We start from the raw sequence: 14,544 nt of genomic DNA on the forward strand, positions 1-14,544 counted from the left end.
GAGGATGCGCTTAGAAAGCAGACGAGTAGCTTAGTAAAACTCTGAATAACTTAGGCAAGGTACGTGGAGATTCGGATTTGAGAACTTCCAGCGTGATCTCGCCGCAGTAAATGTCTTCGTTATGGCTTCACCAAGCAAATTGTGCGTTGATGCCATTGTACAGCAGAGGCTCGTCTAACAGCACGTCCCTGTTTGTTCAGCAATGTATCCACACAGCTTCTTTAATTTCGCCACTTTTTGTTGGGCTTTTAAGGACATCGAAACATTCGTGCAGAATTGTGCAAGTTGCTCGCGCGTTTTCATTCTGCTATTGCAGTTTGTCTTAGAAGTGTTTAATTGCATGATAATATAATTGTGAGCACAAAATATAGTGATAATTAAATTGTAAGTGAAAGTGCGTACATTTTCTCAATGATACATTTTGGAGTGGCCGTCATGCCAGTAACATCAGAATCCTAGAAAAAGATCGACAGTCACTTAGGAATGCGAAAACTTAATGACTTCATGGATGTACACTTGCAATTATCACGTGACCATGATACGCACTACATTGTGACGTGTCCTTTACAATTCTACCTTCACCTGCCGCAATCCACCTTGCTACAGTTTGTAGCAAGGTGGATAACCTTAACCGAATTTATTCCTCCCTAATACACATTATTTACCCATAATTGCTCATAATTAACATTGTTCTATTTACTACCTTCTGTATCACTACTGACGTCATACAAGACACTCATGACGTCACATTTTATTGCTTTATTATACATACTTTCAAGGCCTAGTAGATACAACAGATAGAAGGGGTGAAAGTATACAATATTTGCAGTGCAGGGCAAGAATAGAAAATCAAACTGTAAGACACTTTGAACAGCGATGTTGAATTAGTGGTGTCACAAATTGAGACTGTGGAGGCGGAAAGGCGGTTCCATTCAGTGGCTGTTCTTGGCAAAAAGGAAGAATGGCACATGAATTTTGTGTTGATGGTCCATGTGAGGCGAGATATAACTTGGTGGGGTGAAAATATTTTCTTTAAGAGAAGGGTTAAAGTACCATATTCTATAAAAATACAGAGACGAAGGTACCTACGACGTAACCAAAGGTCAGGTTGACCTAGTGTTCTTTTCATGGACGTGACGCTAGAATGACGTGAATAATTTGAGAGAATAAAAGGGCGGCGCGGTTCTGAATGCTTTCAAGGGAAATGACAAGATTGGCATGAGCAGGGTCCCGTATGGATGGTTGTTGCGGAGAACGCCATCTTTCCTACCTGTAACGCCATAAAATGCTTTCGCATTAAAAATGCAATACACACACACCTTGCTCAATGCGTGAACGTGTACACGTTACTATATATATATACTATAGGTTTATGCATCAATGCGTCCAACACCCTTCATTCGTTGATTTAACACCCTTCTTCTAGCAAAGTCGCACCTTATGTGTGGTATACACCCTTGTGATAGGGTGTTTTGACCGAAGAGGGTGCTAAAAAGGTGTGGACAGGGGTGTAAATGCAGAAAGCACCCTTCCTAACACCCATAAGGGTGTAAAAATGTTTAGTGTGTAGGCTTTATCGAGTCGGACGGAAACGCAGACACGGGAGTGCTTGTCACTAAGCATGTATTGCGCTGCCGTTTCATGGTGCGAAATAAAAATGGCTCAGCACTGGCCGTTCATTTCGTGTCCAATTCTCTCGCGTGGTCGGGTTTTTGTTGCCGCTGGCGCCGAGGCGGAACGCTGCCGACGCTTTTATGCGACGCTTGCTTAGGACTTTAGGGCGAATGCTATGCACTGGACTGTTCTTGTGCCGAGACTGCGCGAACGATGGCGCGAAATCGAACGTCTAGCACGTCCTGGCGGTGGACTGTTTGGCGGTCTTCATGCCGGAACGGGGTCGGTTGCCGCAGGCGGAATAACGCGGAAGGGCGCTCCTTTGTGACTGTCCTTGCTAGCGACGTTCTGTACAAATGCGCTGAACGCAAGAGAGAGCGTGCAGCGCTTCACCCGGTGTGGAGGCGAAGCAATATGGCCGCGGGCCCATGAGAGCAGGGCGCGAATCGCGAGGCTGTTTACATAAGGCACTGTTGTGCAGTGCGCTTCGAAATCGACGCACTCCGTTGTCAGTCAGAACTATATACCGAGCGATGACGTGACCGTCCTCTACATATATAGCAATGGTCCTTAACTACCGTCCTTAGTGAAAAGCACAAAATCGTAATGTTTCCATCCCTATATATACATAAACACGGTCGGTGGCTTTGTATTAAACGTTTTGTTACTATAGCTCTGAGTAGCGGTATACTTTCGTTAACGCAATATTTTTTACTTCGTTGCGTGTAGTCATTCTTACTGTAGGGAGTACTCACGTGACGTAACATGAGTACTATTTTTTTGTTCTATTCACAGCTTCCCCAGCGCTGCTGGAGATAAATATACCGAGGTAAGGCGCAGCTCTTACAGAGAAGGCTGTACAACGCTATATGGTGACCTTGCTGACGTTTCTGTCATAGCCCTTATGTTACAGCAACTGGATTCATAAAATTATTTTTTCGGCAACGCCAACTTAGGGACCTGGGCGAGTTGGTTCATCTTGCTGACAGCGTTCTAACAGCACTAAGGATAAAGATGGAAAAGATCGCATACACTCATGCGGAGCAATTGCTGGCCTCGGTCGCCAGGCTAAGCCTGCCTATAAACGCCACCACCACATGCATATATGACAGGACAGGAACATTGTAAGAATGGAAGTTCTGCCTTGTGATGCTTTGGGTCTTCAGAAATAGGAAGAGATTGCAAGTCTATCATATACAAATAGATCATAAAGTTAACAAATACATATCTCATTTTTTCACTCAGTAAATTTAAAACGTTGGTACCCTCCATCACCCAAAGATATCCTTTTTTTTTTCTTCTGTTGACTATTTCAGGGTAGAAGCGGTAGAGTTAAGCGGCTGTAACATTGTAAAACGATGTCGTTGTAGCAGACTTGTCTGGCTAAGCACCATGTCATGTGACGATCGAAGAGGCGACGTCACTAGCGACATTGCCGAATTTAGGCTAGGTTCTACACATCGCTCCGTAGCGTATGATAAAGGGCGCATGACGTCCACTGCAGGATACTCGGAATGAGAACGGGTGCCCAAGTATAAGAGCAGGATCAACCAAACATCAATGGAAAAACTCGCTGGCTCATCCATTTTTTTTTATAGTTTTATGAAGCGCACTGCACTGCACGGTGTGACAAAGAGCCTCACTGTATATGGTTACCTACTTTACGCAGAGTCCAAAGAACGGGCCACTACTGCAAGGTTCTTTTTTTTTCCTTTCTTTGTTTTTCTGTCACTTCCATGCTGCGATGAACGCAAGAGCCACGAGTAGAAGAGGAGAGTACACGGCCAGAACGGAAATTAAGCGCCACGGTAAAGCGTCGAGATAAAGTACACACATCCCGAAGCATTAAAAAAAAACGAAATAGAATGACGCATAAAGACATCGGGTTAGCGTGAGGCGAGCACAACCTTTCGCCGAAGCGTCGCTTTGCATAGAGAATAGCAAAACCGGGAGTCCGTCTTTTTTTAAGTATTCTTTTTCTCTTAGCCTCCAAGTTTCGGCGCCGTGGTTGGCTGCTGTCGAAATACATTGATTATATACTATTTTCTTCCTCCAAACTCCAGTTCTCAAACCCGCATCCATCACAGCGGGGCCGTCGGGGACTCTTCTCGATCTGACCTCTACCGGCTGAGGACCTTCGTGGAAGGTCGTCGCGCTGAGCGCGCATCACGGGCGGCCCTGCCCCGCGGCGTAATCTCCGGCGAGCTGGATCCAGGCACGGCGCCGGCCGATCTCTCGGCCCGCGCCGCGCGCACTTCCCGCACTAAGCGCTTCACGCGAAAGAGGAGATGATGGGCCACATCCGTCTGGCTCCGTTTAATCCTCGCTGTTGTTGCTTATTATATGATAATAAGATGGAGATATAGGCTACACTGCAGAGCTCTCCATAACCAAAGCTCATCCCCAAAAAGCAACGCTACGTGAGCACATAGACAAATATAGCAAAAGAACAAAAGGAACGGATAAAAAAAAATAATTCATGCCTAAATATATGCTCTTATCATTTCTTTCTCTGTCACCATTCCCACTTGTCTCCTTTTCTTCACTTTAATTCAGAGGCCAACAGCCACGTAACATGAATGCCAGAGTCAGCTTTCTGTCTCCTCTCGCTCTTCCCCCGTCTTTGCGTTTGTCTTCCGGTTCTTTCGAATCGCATCTCTCTCTCTCTCTCTCTCTCTCTCTCTCTCTCTCTCTCTCTCTCTGAACTTCTATAGGCTGAGTGCCCGTAACCTCTCGAAGGCGCTCCGGTTTAGCATATTCACGCTATTCATACATGGATGTGGTAGAGTTCTGTTGTTTGAGGTGTCACCGACCACAAACGCGAAAGTGGCTCGTCTGAGTTACAAAACAACCGGGCCACGACTTCTATACTTGTCTGGTCGACTGGCGAAGTCGCATACCTGACGTCCATATGATTCGATTTCTTATGGAATTACACATTGCTGTGCGTGTGATATAGAGGGAGTACAGTACCACCAGTCGTGTGCGGACCACTCTTTTAACGAGCGCATATCCGCGAGCCAGTTGTTCGATGTACTGCTACCAAACTAGAAGAACGTTCATTGCGAGCTTGTTATTAGTGAAGCGCGATAGCACATCGGAATCCGGCCCTTATTTCATCGCGGTCGTTTGAGAGGCGCCTCAGTATGCAGATCGAAGCCGGCAGGTCGGCAACACTGGTGTCGAAGACACGGAGGTCGCGTGTTTCCTTACGAAAAATGCACATGAACTCCTAGAGGCCTTGCTTGAACAGGCATTGTCATCAACCACATTCACTTCGGCTTCGGCTGCTGGTAAATTCTGTGATTGCCACCCTACGCGAGATGCTTCGACCACCTCTTGTGTTTCTCAGATGTGGTTTTCGACGGGCGCCTATGCTGTCATTTAATTGCATGCCCTTATCGCATTGTTGTGGCATGTCACCGTTTTATAGCATTCAAGAAGCGCAGAATCCGTTATAGTCAGAGCGCGATAACAAGAGAGCAAAAAATAGATGAGCGTAAGTGATCACTACAAGTTACGTAGTAGCGAGTTATGGACAAGAATAACAAAGTGAAAAAAATGATACACATGGCGCTAACACGCACTAATGTTTTCTGCGTGTTAGCGTGTGTATCTTTCTTTCTTTTTTTCTGTTGTATTTTACCGTAACGCGCTACGCAATCGGTACTAATGGCGCACCAACGGGCCCGTATATAAACCTTAGCAATAGTCCAATTCGGTTCGTCCCCCCTTTTATCCTTGTATATGTACCCAAAACAAGGTTTAACGTGCCCGCACATCTGAAACTCATTTGCTACAATTATTGCTAGCGCTCGTTCCCTTATTCATAGTTCTTTCGCATCATTCTGCTGTGATGTAACATTACAAAGCAATGCAAGGGCCCAGACGCCGAAGTGGGGCCTTCGCATTTATTTTGGCTACGTGGGATTCTTTGAACGTGCATCCAAAGCTCGGTACACGAGTATTCTCGCGTTCCGTCTCCATCTAAGCAGGGCCACCGCAGCCAGGAAGTCGAAACCGCGATCCCATGCCCAGCAGTAGAATACTGCAATGACAGGGACTGCGGCAGGTTCTTATGGTTCCAAAGTAGTACATCTCATTCGGTCCAAAGTAGTACATCTCATGCGTTAAACTGTGTGCCACGTACAATTGGTCATTTAGCCCTAAACGCTTACAGGAAAAATTACTAGAAGGAACTCTAGCACTGTGATCGTTCAGTTACCATGGGAATGATAGTTAGTACGCGTATTTGTCTAATATTCGTGCCGTGGCTTCGAACGTTTTGGGCGTTATTTCTTACACTTTTTCTTTTTACGTCGAAGCTGTACGTGGGCAGCCGATTAGTCCGTCTGTCGCTTGTACGCCAAAAACTCCACCGGCGCAATATCATTCGCACGCGCGAAAAAGAGAGAGAAAGAGAGGCGCGCGATTGGCTGCGCCAGTAGTGACGTCGTTGCCCTCCGTCGCAGCCGAGCGCGTACGCAGCAGTTTCTCTCCGGCAGTGGCGTAGCTAGGTCGTCTGGCACCCGGGGCCCTTAGCGCTTCTGTCAACCCCCCCCCCCCCCCGAGTGTAGTCGAGGAAGGCGAGGATATCGACAATTTTCGGGTGTCTTGCGACGTATATGACACCCCCCTCCCCCCTACTGGCCCGTGCACCCGGGGCCCACGGCCCCCCGGCCCCCCCCTGTTGCTACGCCACTGCTCTCCGGCACCGAAATGGGTAGGCCACGCGTCATACGTAATCCTCAGGAGCAGGCAGGTTTCGATCAGCAACGCCGCGAGTAGAACCGGGAAAGAGCTCACAGGTTCGTGCAGCCGAGCGCAAGCAGCAACTGCGTATTGAGGTTCCGGCCGCCTACCAAGCCATCGCTTAATGAACCGTCGGGATTAACCTATTGATGAACAGCGGGGCTGCACGTTTCAGCTTCACTGGTTAACCATCTGTACGGAGTGCTTGAGCGGCGATTTTTTCTAAATTTACAAGCACTCGTAGGTTTTTAAACAAAGTAAGGCAATAATTATCTGCGGACATGCGTAATGATTGCGAATTCTTGCGTATATAACCAATATTTTGTCGCAAATGATTGATTCGTTTCAAACTCTAGGACCAAGTCTATAGACAAACCCACGTATACTACCCAGCATTCACGTGCTGGCTTGATGGCTGAACCACCGTATTCGCAGCTCCCGCAGATACTATACCGTCTGTTATGTTTGTGCCCTGGGATTTGTCTGACGGGAGGCCAGTGCTGTGGTGTGTCGACCATGGAGGCATCATTCATCCCCGAATGGTGCCCCCTTCGGGCACACGGCGACTAAGTGCACGGCTGGGGTTTCCTCGCGGCTGCACGGCGTCTACGACGAAAGCGGCCGCCGGCTCACGGACTGCTATTCGGCCCCTCCCGGTGCCGGCAGCAGGGCAGCCCCCTCCCCCTCCCCTCCTTTGTGCGGCGGCGCCCAGGGGCACCTCTTTTACCGACCACCCAAGGACGACTATGTTTCGACCCCGTGCCTTGCAGTTGGTTCCCTTTGTCCTATGCCAGACCATTGAACTTGGCCTGCGCACCATTCCGACCGACCGCCAGATTGGCCTGACGACGCAGCGCGGTACCCGGAGGCGACGGCCACTGGAAGCGGCGTTGGGACCACGGAGGCTGCCCGGACCCTCTCTTTCTCGACCTTGTTCGTCCTTAGGGACTGTCCGGGGAATCTGGGGCGGGGAGGTGTTATTTAAGCAGCTTGCAGCTGTTCTGCTGCTCTCTCCTGATTGTATAAACATTGTATAAAAAATTCTTCGCCGAGAAAGCTCTCCTCGTCTCTGACTCTGCGTGAAGTGGGGTCCAGACCTCCTGCCGGCCACGCATACCTCGGCACACGCAATACGCCACATTTACCTGTAGTAATCATTGTGGAAAGTTATGATTTCGCCGTGGCCTCCGAGATCGCGGCGGTGCGATCCCGCCGCTGTACGAAACGAGAGAAGAGAGGAAGAAGGGAAGACACAAAAAAAAACACGGCGCTGACTAGCAACTGAAATTTTATTCGGCAAACGCTCATAGAACTTCAGTTGTTAGTCAGCAGTGCCGGCGTATGTTCGCTTCTTCGCCCTGTTCCGCCACGCTCGGTCACTGGACCGACCTCGCCGGTGGGAGTCCGGCGCAGGTTCAGGGAGCTTACGGAGTTGCAGGAGGTTGGCAGCCGGTGCTTGGAGGAAGAGGCGCCGCTTGAGTGGGGAACCTGCGCAGAGGAGACGAAAAACTGATTTGCTGGGCGGCATTAAGCAAATATGTCGGCAATATTCATTGTCCCACTTTTCTGCGACATTTGACTGTCATTTCGAGAGATAGACATGAGATTATTATCACCATTTTCTGTATATATAGAGACAGTGACGCGACTTTTAGCGCCGACACGCTTGGATTAAGAAACAGTGTATAGTGGAAGCGATAAGACGTTTGCTAAGGTGTGCACATAGATGTATGTAACTGAAAAACGAGCAAATTGAGAAAACGCTTGCATATACAAAATTGAAAGAATCGGCTATAAATGTAATGGACGTGTTAGAACACTTGCACAGTGAAGACAGAAATGAACAGCTAAGAATACGATTAACAGAACGGAATGCTGGACAATACGTAAAAAGAAACTAGTATGACGTGCCAACCAAATGACGGGTACGTCAAAATAAAAAAAAATGGAAAATCACCGTTAGTGATCAATACAAATATTGACGTCAGAACTTTTCACAGATGGTAAACGCTGTAGCCGATTTCGGCATTGAAGGAACATAAAAGAGAATCCTTAAACTATTACCGGTTGCTATAGAGTATTCTTTCAAAGTTCTGTTTACATTTCTCTAACACAAGCAGCTTATTTATTGGCAGCCAACACGAAGACCTAAGTTTCCTCCTCAAATTTCCCGTCGCCACCGCGGCGCCGATGACGTCTGTGTTGCGCCGCATGCTTTAAATTAAATTCGGACAATTCGTCCGTTTTCGTGAACAGAACCTCCCCAAAAGTTGGCAGGTTGAGTTCTAGCTTGTCTTTCAGTGCATTTATTTTTCCTTTATTGATGAGAAATCCTAAAACACGCTGCCAGTATCCGTGACGTCACGGATAGCTGGTACGCGAATTCCAAGGGGCCACCGGAAACCCGCGCTTCGTTATATTGCGTCGTTTTCCCGCCTCCCAAGCCTCTTCGATTACCTTGCTACTGACCCATAGATAAATTGCATTCCACAACTGTAGGCTACAAATCTGGCTTAACTTGATCTTCCTTTAGTGTGCCCTCCTTATTGCGAATTCCTCGTCCATCACGTGGTGAACACGGGGACTCGAGTTGGGCTTGTCGTTCTTTCACGCCGTTCCCTTCTAGCGATAATGGTTTGTCGGAAGTGCAGCGCTGCGCGGGTCTTCTTCGTGCCCTAATTTGTCTTCGTCGTATTCCTATATATGCTGCTTCCCCGTTTAGCTACATCACTCAAGAAAACGCCCGTAGATACCGCGTGGCTGTCAACGGCGTGCCGGTTGAAACCCTATTTCGAAGAGCCACCTATAATGTCACATTATCTGGATGTAGATGAATAATCTGTATGCACGGGTCAAAAGTGATGTATAGTGAGGGAGAGCACCGGGACAAGCTCGCAATTCTCAAAACGGCTTTCGAGTGGAGTTGCGATTCTAGTACTCTTAAAGAAAGGGCTCTGACCTCACGGCCACGGAGGCCAACGCGCAACCGACTGAGCCGTTATGATGTGTGATAGCTCCGACGCGCGCCGAGGTGGGGAAAAGAAAATCTCGTCGTCTTGAGCTCACGGATCAGGCTGACTAGTTCCACGTATAAGCAGGTTGGGCACACTAATTTTTCTAAATTTTCCGTAAGCTTAATCAGTTCAATGTCGGTGTTGGCATTTCATTACTACGAATATTATTGGCTCATTGAAGTTATATTTATTTTAAGTAATGAAGCGGCAATTTCATGCATATTCTGATTTCGCATAGTCAAAGTTCCAGATGGCCTTTAGAATTAAAAATTCCCTTAGAGTCCTTGCGAAAATTTGTTTTTTGATACATTAATTCCTTCATAGACTACAAACAGCATCACCTGAAAGGTTATCATTGGATGATTATTAGAGGGTAACATTTAAAGCAATGATTACGTTGCTTTGCGACCGCTGTTCCTGCGTTTGCGCAAATTTAACCCGTCTCTCAAAACGCACTTGAATATTAGTGCATGCACCAGATGTACTTTCAATTGAAGCCGACTCTCATCTCAAAATAGATTATTCAATTGGAATATTCCGAATGTTTCAAGCTATTTTCGGGCGAGCCACGGCGCTTACTTTCACTTGTGTTGAGATTGGCCGAAACTGGGCAAAATTTATCTTATCGCACTGATGCACACGCTGAACAGCGATGGTGACAACAGCATCTAGCTCCCAGCCACTGTAATCTGTCGATTTGGGCTGCAGGCTTCCCTGTCGCGTTGAATAAGAATGTCCTCAAGGCAATGCGCTTTGAAAGATAGACGAGTTACCTAACTGACCGCACCCGCCAAGTGCCCGTCTCCCTGCCATTCCAAGGTATTACGTGCCAGAACCTGATTCTGAGGCACGGCGTGCAGGAGGGGACTCCAGATTCATTTTTTTCCACCTGTAGTTCTGTGAGGTGCATTCTGGGCTTGGTACACAAGTATTTTTTTTTATTGCAAACCGCCCCCATCGGAATGCGTTCGCCGCGCCCGCCATCGAACCCGCGACCTCGTGCTCAGCAGCACAACGCTATGCACTGACGTCGTAGCAATCATCAACGTCATATCCAACGTCATCCCCTCTTCTCTTTGTGGGTGCTTTCCACTTAAATCGAGTTAAAATGAAAGTGTAATCGATTGCGATGTAAGCATGATACTTCGACTACAGGAGAAGCAAGCGTATTCGTCGTAATAGTATCAACAGGAGAAGCAAGCGTATGTTTCAGAAAGTATCAGCAATATGCAAGTAATAGATCGTGTGCTTCGTATTGGTGCGCGCGGACGTTACATAAAAAAAAATGAACTGAGAGCTATTTTTTCTAGCGTGGCCAGCTTTTCGCTCGAGTGTGTTCCAAATCATTGTCGCCGCGCTGAGGCGCGCGTCGTCGGTCATCGCACACGCGGGAACCGTAATCGAACACCATGGCGGCGTATATGCGAATAATCGCTGCATGCTCGCGCTGATGGCGCTGAATAACGTCGCTTCCAGTCAGTTGTTCCAGTTCCTGCAGGCCTATGCATGGGCTTCTCGTGTTCGCCATGGTACAGCAGTGCCTGGACGGCGTCTCTAAAGCGGAACAGGCCAGCGACTACGTGTAGAAGGCGGAGGACAGCGGGGGCTCAAGCTTCGGTTGTCACTTTCGCGGTAGGCATCGAAAGGATAAGGCAAAATGCAATGAACGTGCTATAGTTGCATACGTTGAAGTAGCCATATATTGCCTGCGCCTTCTTCAATCATACTTGTACATTCTTCGTTCGCTGCCCCAACAGGCGGCGTTATCGGTGTTATCGCTTTGACAGCGACTTCAGTTACTTTTCGAGCTCATGTATGTTTCTTGCACACAGTCGTCACATCGATATTTCCGGGGGTCGAGGTGCGGAGGCCATTCTGTATGGCAAGCGTGTCAGTGCGCATCGAATAGAAGACACGAAGCATGCGCATGTACTGCGCTATACGTACTGATATCGTCATTGCATACATATATATAGTGCGCACGAAGGAACTTGCGCGCATATGCGCGCATCTTGTTTTGTGCCGCATGGCGCTGCTCCACCGAATTCGTGTATTGCATGCAAAGTGAGACACCTTCCTCGTCCCGGATGTTTCCGATAGTTTGACAGGTTCGCAACGACGCTATTCTTTCTTGTCTTGACGCCATTATACGGTCGAGGGCAGCGCAAATATGAGCTGTTGGTGACCCGCCAATCAGTTAGTTAGGATGCAGCAGGGTATACTTAACCAGAAGCACGTCGTTTCACGTTGCGAAGGAGCATCCATGCGAACTTGAGCCTTTTGCAAACATATGCGGGCTACACCGCGCCTTCACCGTACAAGCTGTTCGGCTGTGTGTTGCGGTCCTGACAATCCATCCTACTGGATGGCGAGTACGAGAGTTATTTTCATTTCCGATGGCGTTGAAGCTTCTGGCATACAAAAAAAAAAAACACTCCATGAAACAATCTGTAGTCAGTCTGGCCGCTGGCAACGTAGCCCATATACCTTTGACAAAGACTGTGCATGCGACTGGCCAGCATAACTGACAGCGGGACTGCGCTTATAGGCTGCGAAAAACAACGAAACCCGGAGAAAATGTGAAAGTAAGAAGGAAATGCGAAGGCAAACGTTGTCTCGCAGCCCAGACAAGCCCGACTCGCGCTTCTGAGAACAGCTCGGCTGCGTGCTGCTGGTAGCAGTTTCCAGCTCTGCGCTCGGTTTTTTTTTTTTTTTTCTGTTCAAGAACACTAGCTTGTTTCCTGGAAGAAACCACCTATTTCTTTGGGCAGCAGTGTCTGGGAAGCAACACACACGACTGTTCACAATATATACTGTCGTGCCGTGTTGAAGAGTTCCAAACAAATTTTCTTTCTCTAATATTTGTCCTTCTGGCTCTCTAAATTATAGAGGCTGTCTTTAAACAAGTAGTCGACAGACCTGTTTAATTTTATGCGGTTTATACACTTCAATGATGTTATTTTGTTAAATGTAATTAAGGAGGCTCTGGCTACTCATCTGCTCCGACGCGCATTAAATAAGGATTAACACTCTTGGGATAACAAAGCCATGGCAACGCAAAAAGCACTCGAAAAATGAATTCCCGCGAGTAGTTCACAAGCCGTTACACAAGAACTACTAGCTGAGCACGAGGTCGCGGGATCAAATCCCAGCCACGGCGGCCGCATTTCAGTGGGGGCGAAAGGCAATTAGGTGCACGTTAAAACTAACCTGGAGGCCCCACTACGGCGTGCCTCATAATCAGATCGTGGTTCTGCACGTAAAACCCCATAATTAGTTATTAGCCAAGTCCTATACTAGTTCGCAATCCAAGTTCATGAGCTAGAACACAGGTGCATTGCTACCCGCATTAAAAAACAAAAGAAAAACATGAACACCGCGAGAATATTTCAATGAGTTGTTTACAGATATGCTTATATAAACAGTAGTCGGCGAGAAACCTGTAAGGCCGCTGGTACGCATGCTGTTTTATATAGATTCTCCAATACTGCTCACAGCCTTTCTTATTAACACCGCGATCCTGATAGTCTGTCTAGTTCCGATACGTTAGGCTCACAGATTGCAATGACTGGGAACTTATTATAGTGAATAGACTTGATTGCGAGGCACATATGCAGACATTGTACGTAGGCAGTCCAACGAAAACGTTTTGTGGCGCTCAAAGCTCTTCACGCGTCGAGGGCACCGGCGCACTTCACGCGAGTGGCACGGGGCTGCCGCCACCGTGTGTCGCCTCGTCGCAGCTGTTCCGCCGCTTCCCCGGAGCTCGCGTGCAGCAGCGGATCCGCTGTCGTCGACCGAGGGGTGCGTCAGGGCGCTAAGTTTAGGATTGCGACGCGCCATCCGTCAGCGCGTGCCATGGGTTCCATTGTGCGCAACTAGTTGAACGGACCCGCCATATATATATATATACGAGGCCCGTTGCTCTGAACCAGCGGTCCCTCCGGACGCGTGCTCGAAGCGCGTGCGCCTGTCGTCCGGTGCGGCAGCATCGAGCTCAGAGCGGGCTGCTCCACGCTCTCCGCGGGCACGTATATACGGGATGGGAACGGCAGCGAGCGTGCGCGTATTTGCGACGGAGCCGACACGTGATTCCCTGCTTCGAGCAGTAAACAGCGCTAAACAACGGGACAAAGAGTGGGACACAGACAATAGCGCTGACTAACAACCAAGACTCTTTGTCCTGTTGTTTAGCGCTGTTTACCGCTCGTAATCATGAACCAACCAGCCCAAATGCGTACTCCCCTGCTTCAAGTTTTATTTCCTGGTGAGGACGGTTTGATTTTTAAAAGATGAAGAAGTGCGAAGTGATGAAGAAGTTTAGAAGATGAAACAAGGGCGAGGTAATTACTTCCATCCACGTCGTCGTCATCATCATGTTTTATATTCGCCCGCAGTACGAAGGTCTCTACCACAAATCTCGATTTACCGTTCTCTCGTGCTTGTTCCAGCAAATTTCCTAATTTCATCGCCTTGTTCTCTGCCTTCCTCTCTCATCGCTTGGCACCGATTCCGTAACTCTGTAATAGACCACGGCTACCTGGTTCTGCGCTGTATACATGGCCTGCCCAACTCTTATCTTTTCATCTTAATTTTCTCCGAAATATCGGCTACTCGCCGTTTGCTATCGTATTCACCGCTGTCTTCCTGTCTCTTAACGTTGACTTGAAAGCGGAAAAGAAAGCTTCGCTTTGAAATTCCATTACGAGCTTTTACTGTAGGGCACGTGTAGTGTTTGCGGAGGTCATGCTGGCTCTGACATCTCCGAGCCGCTGGAATCGCGAGACTGCCACCAAATCTGAGATATTGTTAATCTGCAAATTTGATGCGAAATGTGATGATAATCTAAGTATAATTTTCCCTACATTGCTTTCTTTATACATTGCATAGCTAGACACGAGGTGTAATAATACATGTAAAGTAGTTCATGGGATTTTTTTGTAACAACCGCTTTTAAAATTGCAGTATTATTTTTAGCTCATTTCAGAGTACTAAGTAGTCACCGGTAGTTTTAACGTACCGTTATTTTTAACGGCCAAAGTTTAATTTCTTCTAGCACAGCGATGCAACGTGAAATTATCTTAATTCATGACGCTGATCAAAGAGGCGCATGTAGGCAGCACCACTTGATTTCAGCCTTGTTGCCTAGGCTGCGAAGAAAAGA

General features: G+C 47.8%; 2 protein-coding genes across 2 annotated transcripts in view; one reads left to right on the forward strand and one right to left on the reverse strand.

The window, feature by feature from the left end:
* The window catches only part of LOC142559917 (metalloprotease TIKI2-like), a 156,403-nt gene that overhangs the window by 123,501 nt on the left and 18,358 nt on the right, over positions 1 to 14,544 (reverse strand). The window contains exon 2 of the mRNA XM_075671612.1: positions 7,795 to 7,854. Within this exon, the coding sequence (XP_075527727.1) occupies positions 7,795 to 7,854 (60 nt within the window). The remainder of the gene's footprint in view (positions 1 to 7,794; positions 7,855 to 14,544) is intronic.
* LOC142559915 (uncharacterized) overlaps positions 1 to 14,544 on the forward strand; it is a 165,265-nt gene that overhangs the window by 92,367 nt on the left and 58,354 nt on the right. The gene's annotated exons all lie outside the window — the stretch shown is intronic.

The sequence above is a fragment of the Dermacentor variabilis genome, chromosome 10, assembly GCF_050947875.1.
Source record: "Dermacentor variabilis isolate Ectoservices chromosome 10, ASM5094787v1, whole genome shotgun sequence".
Lineage (NCBI taxonomy): Eukaryota > Metazoa > Arthropoda > Arachnida > Ixodida > Ixodidae > Dermacentor > Dermacentor variabilis.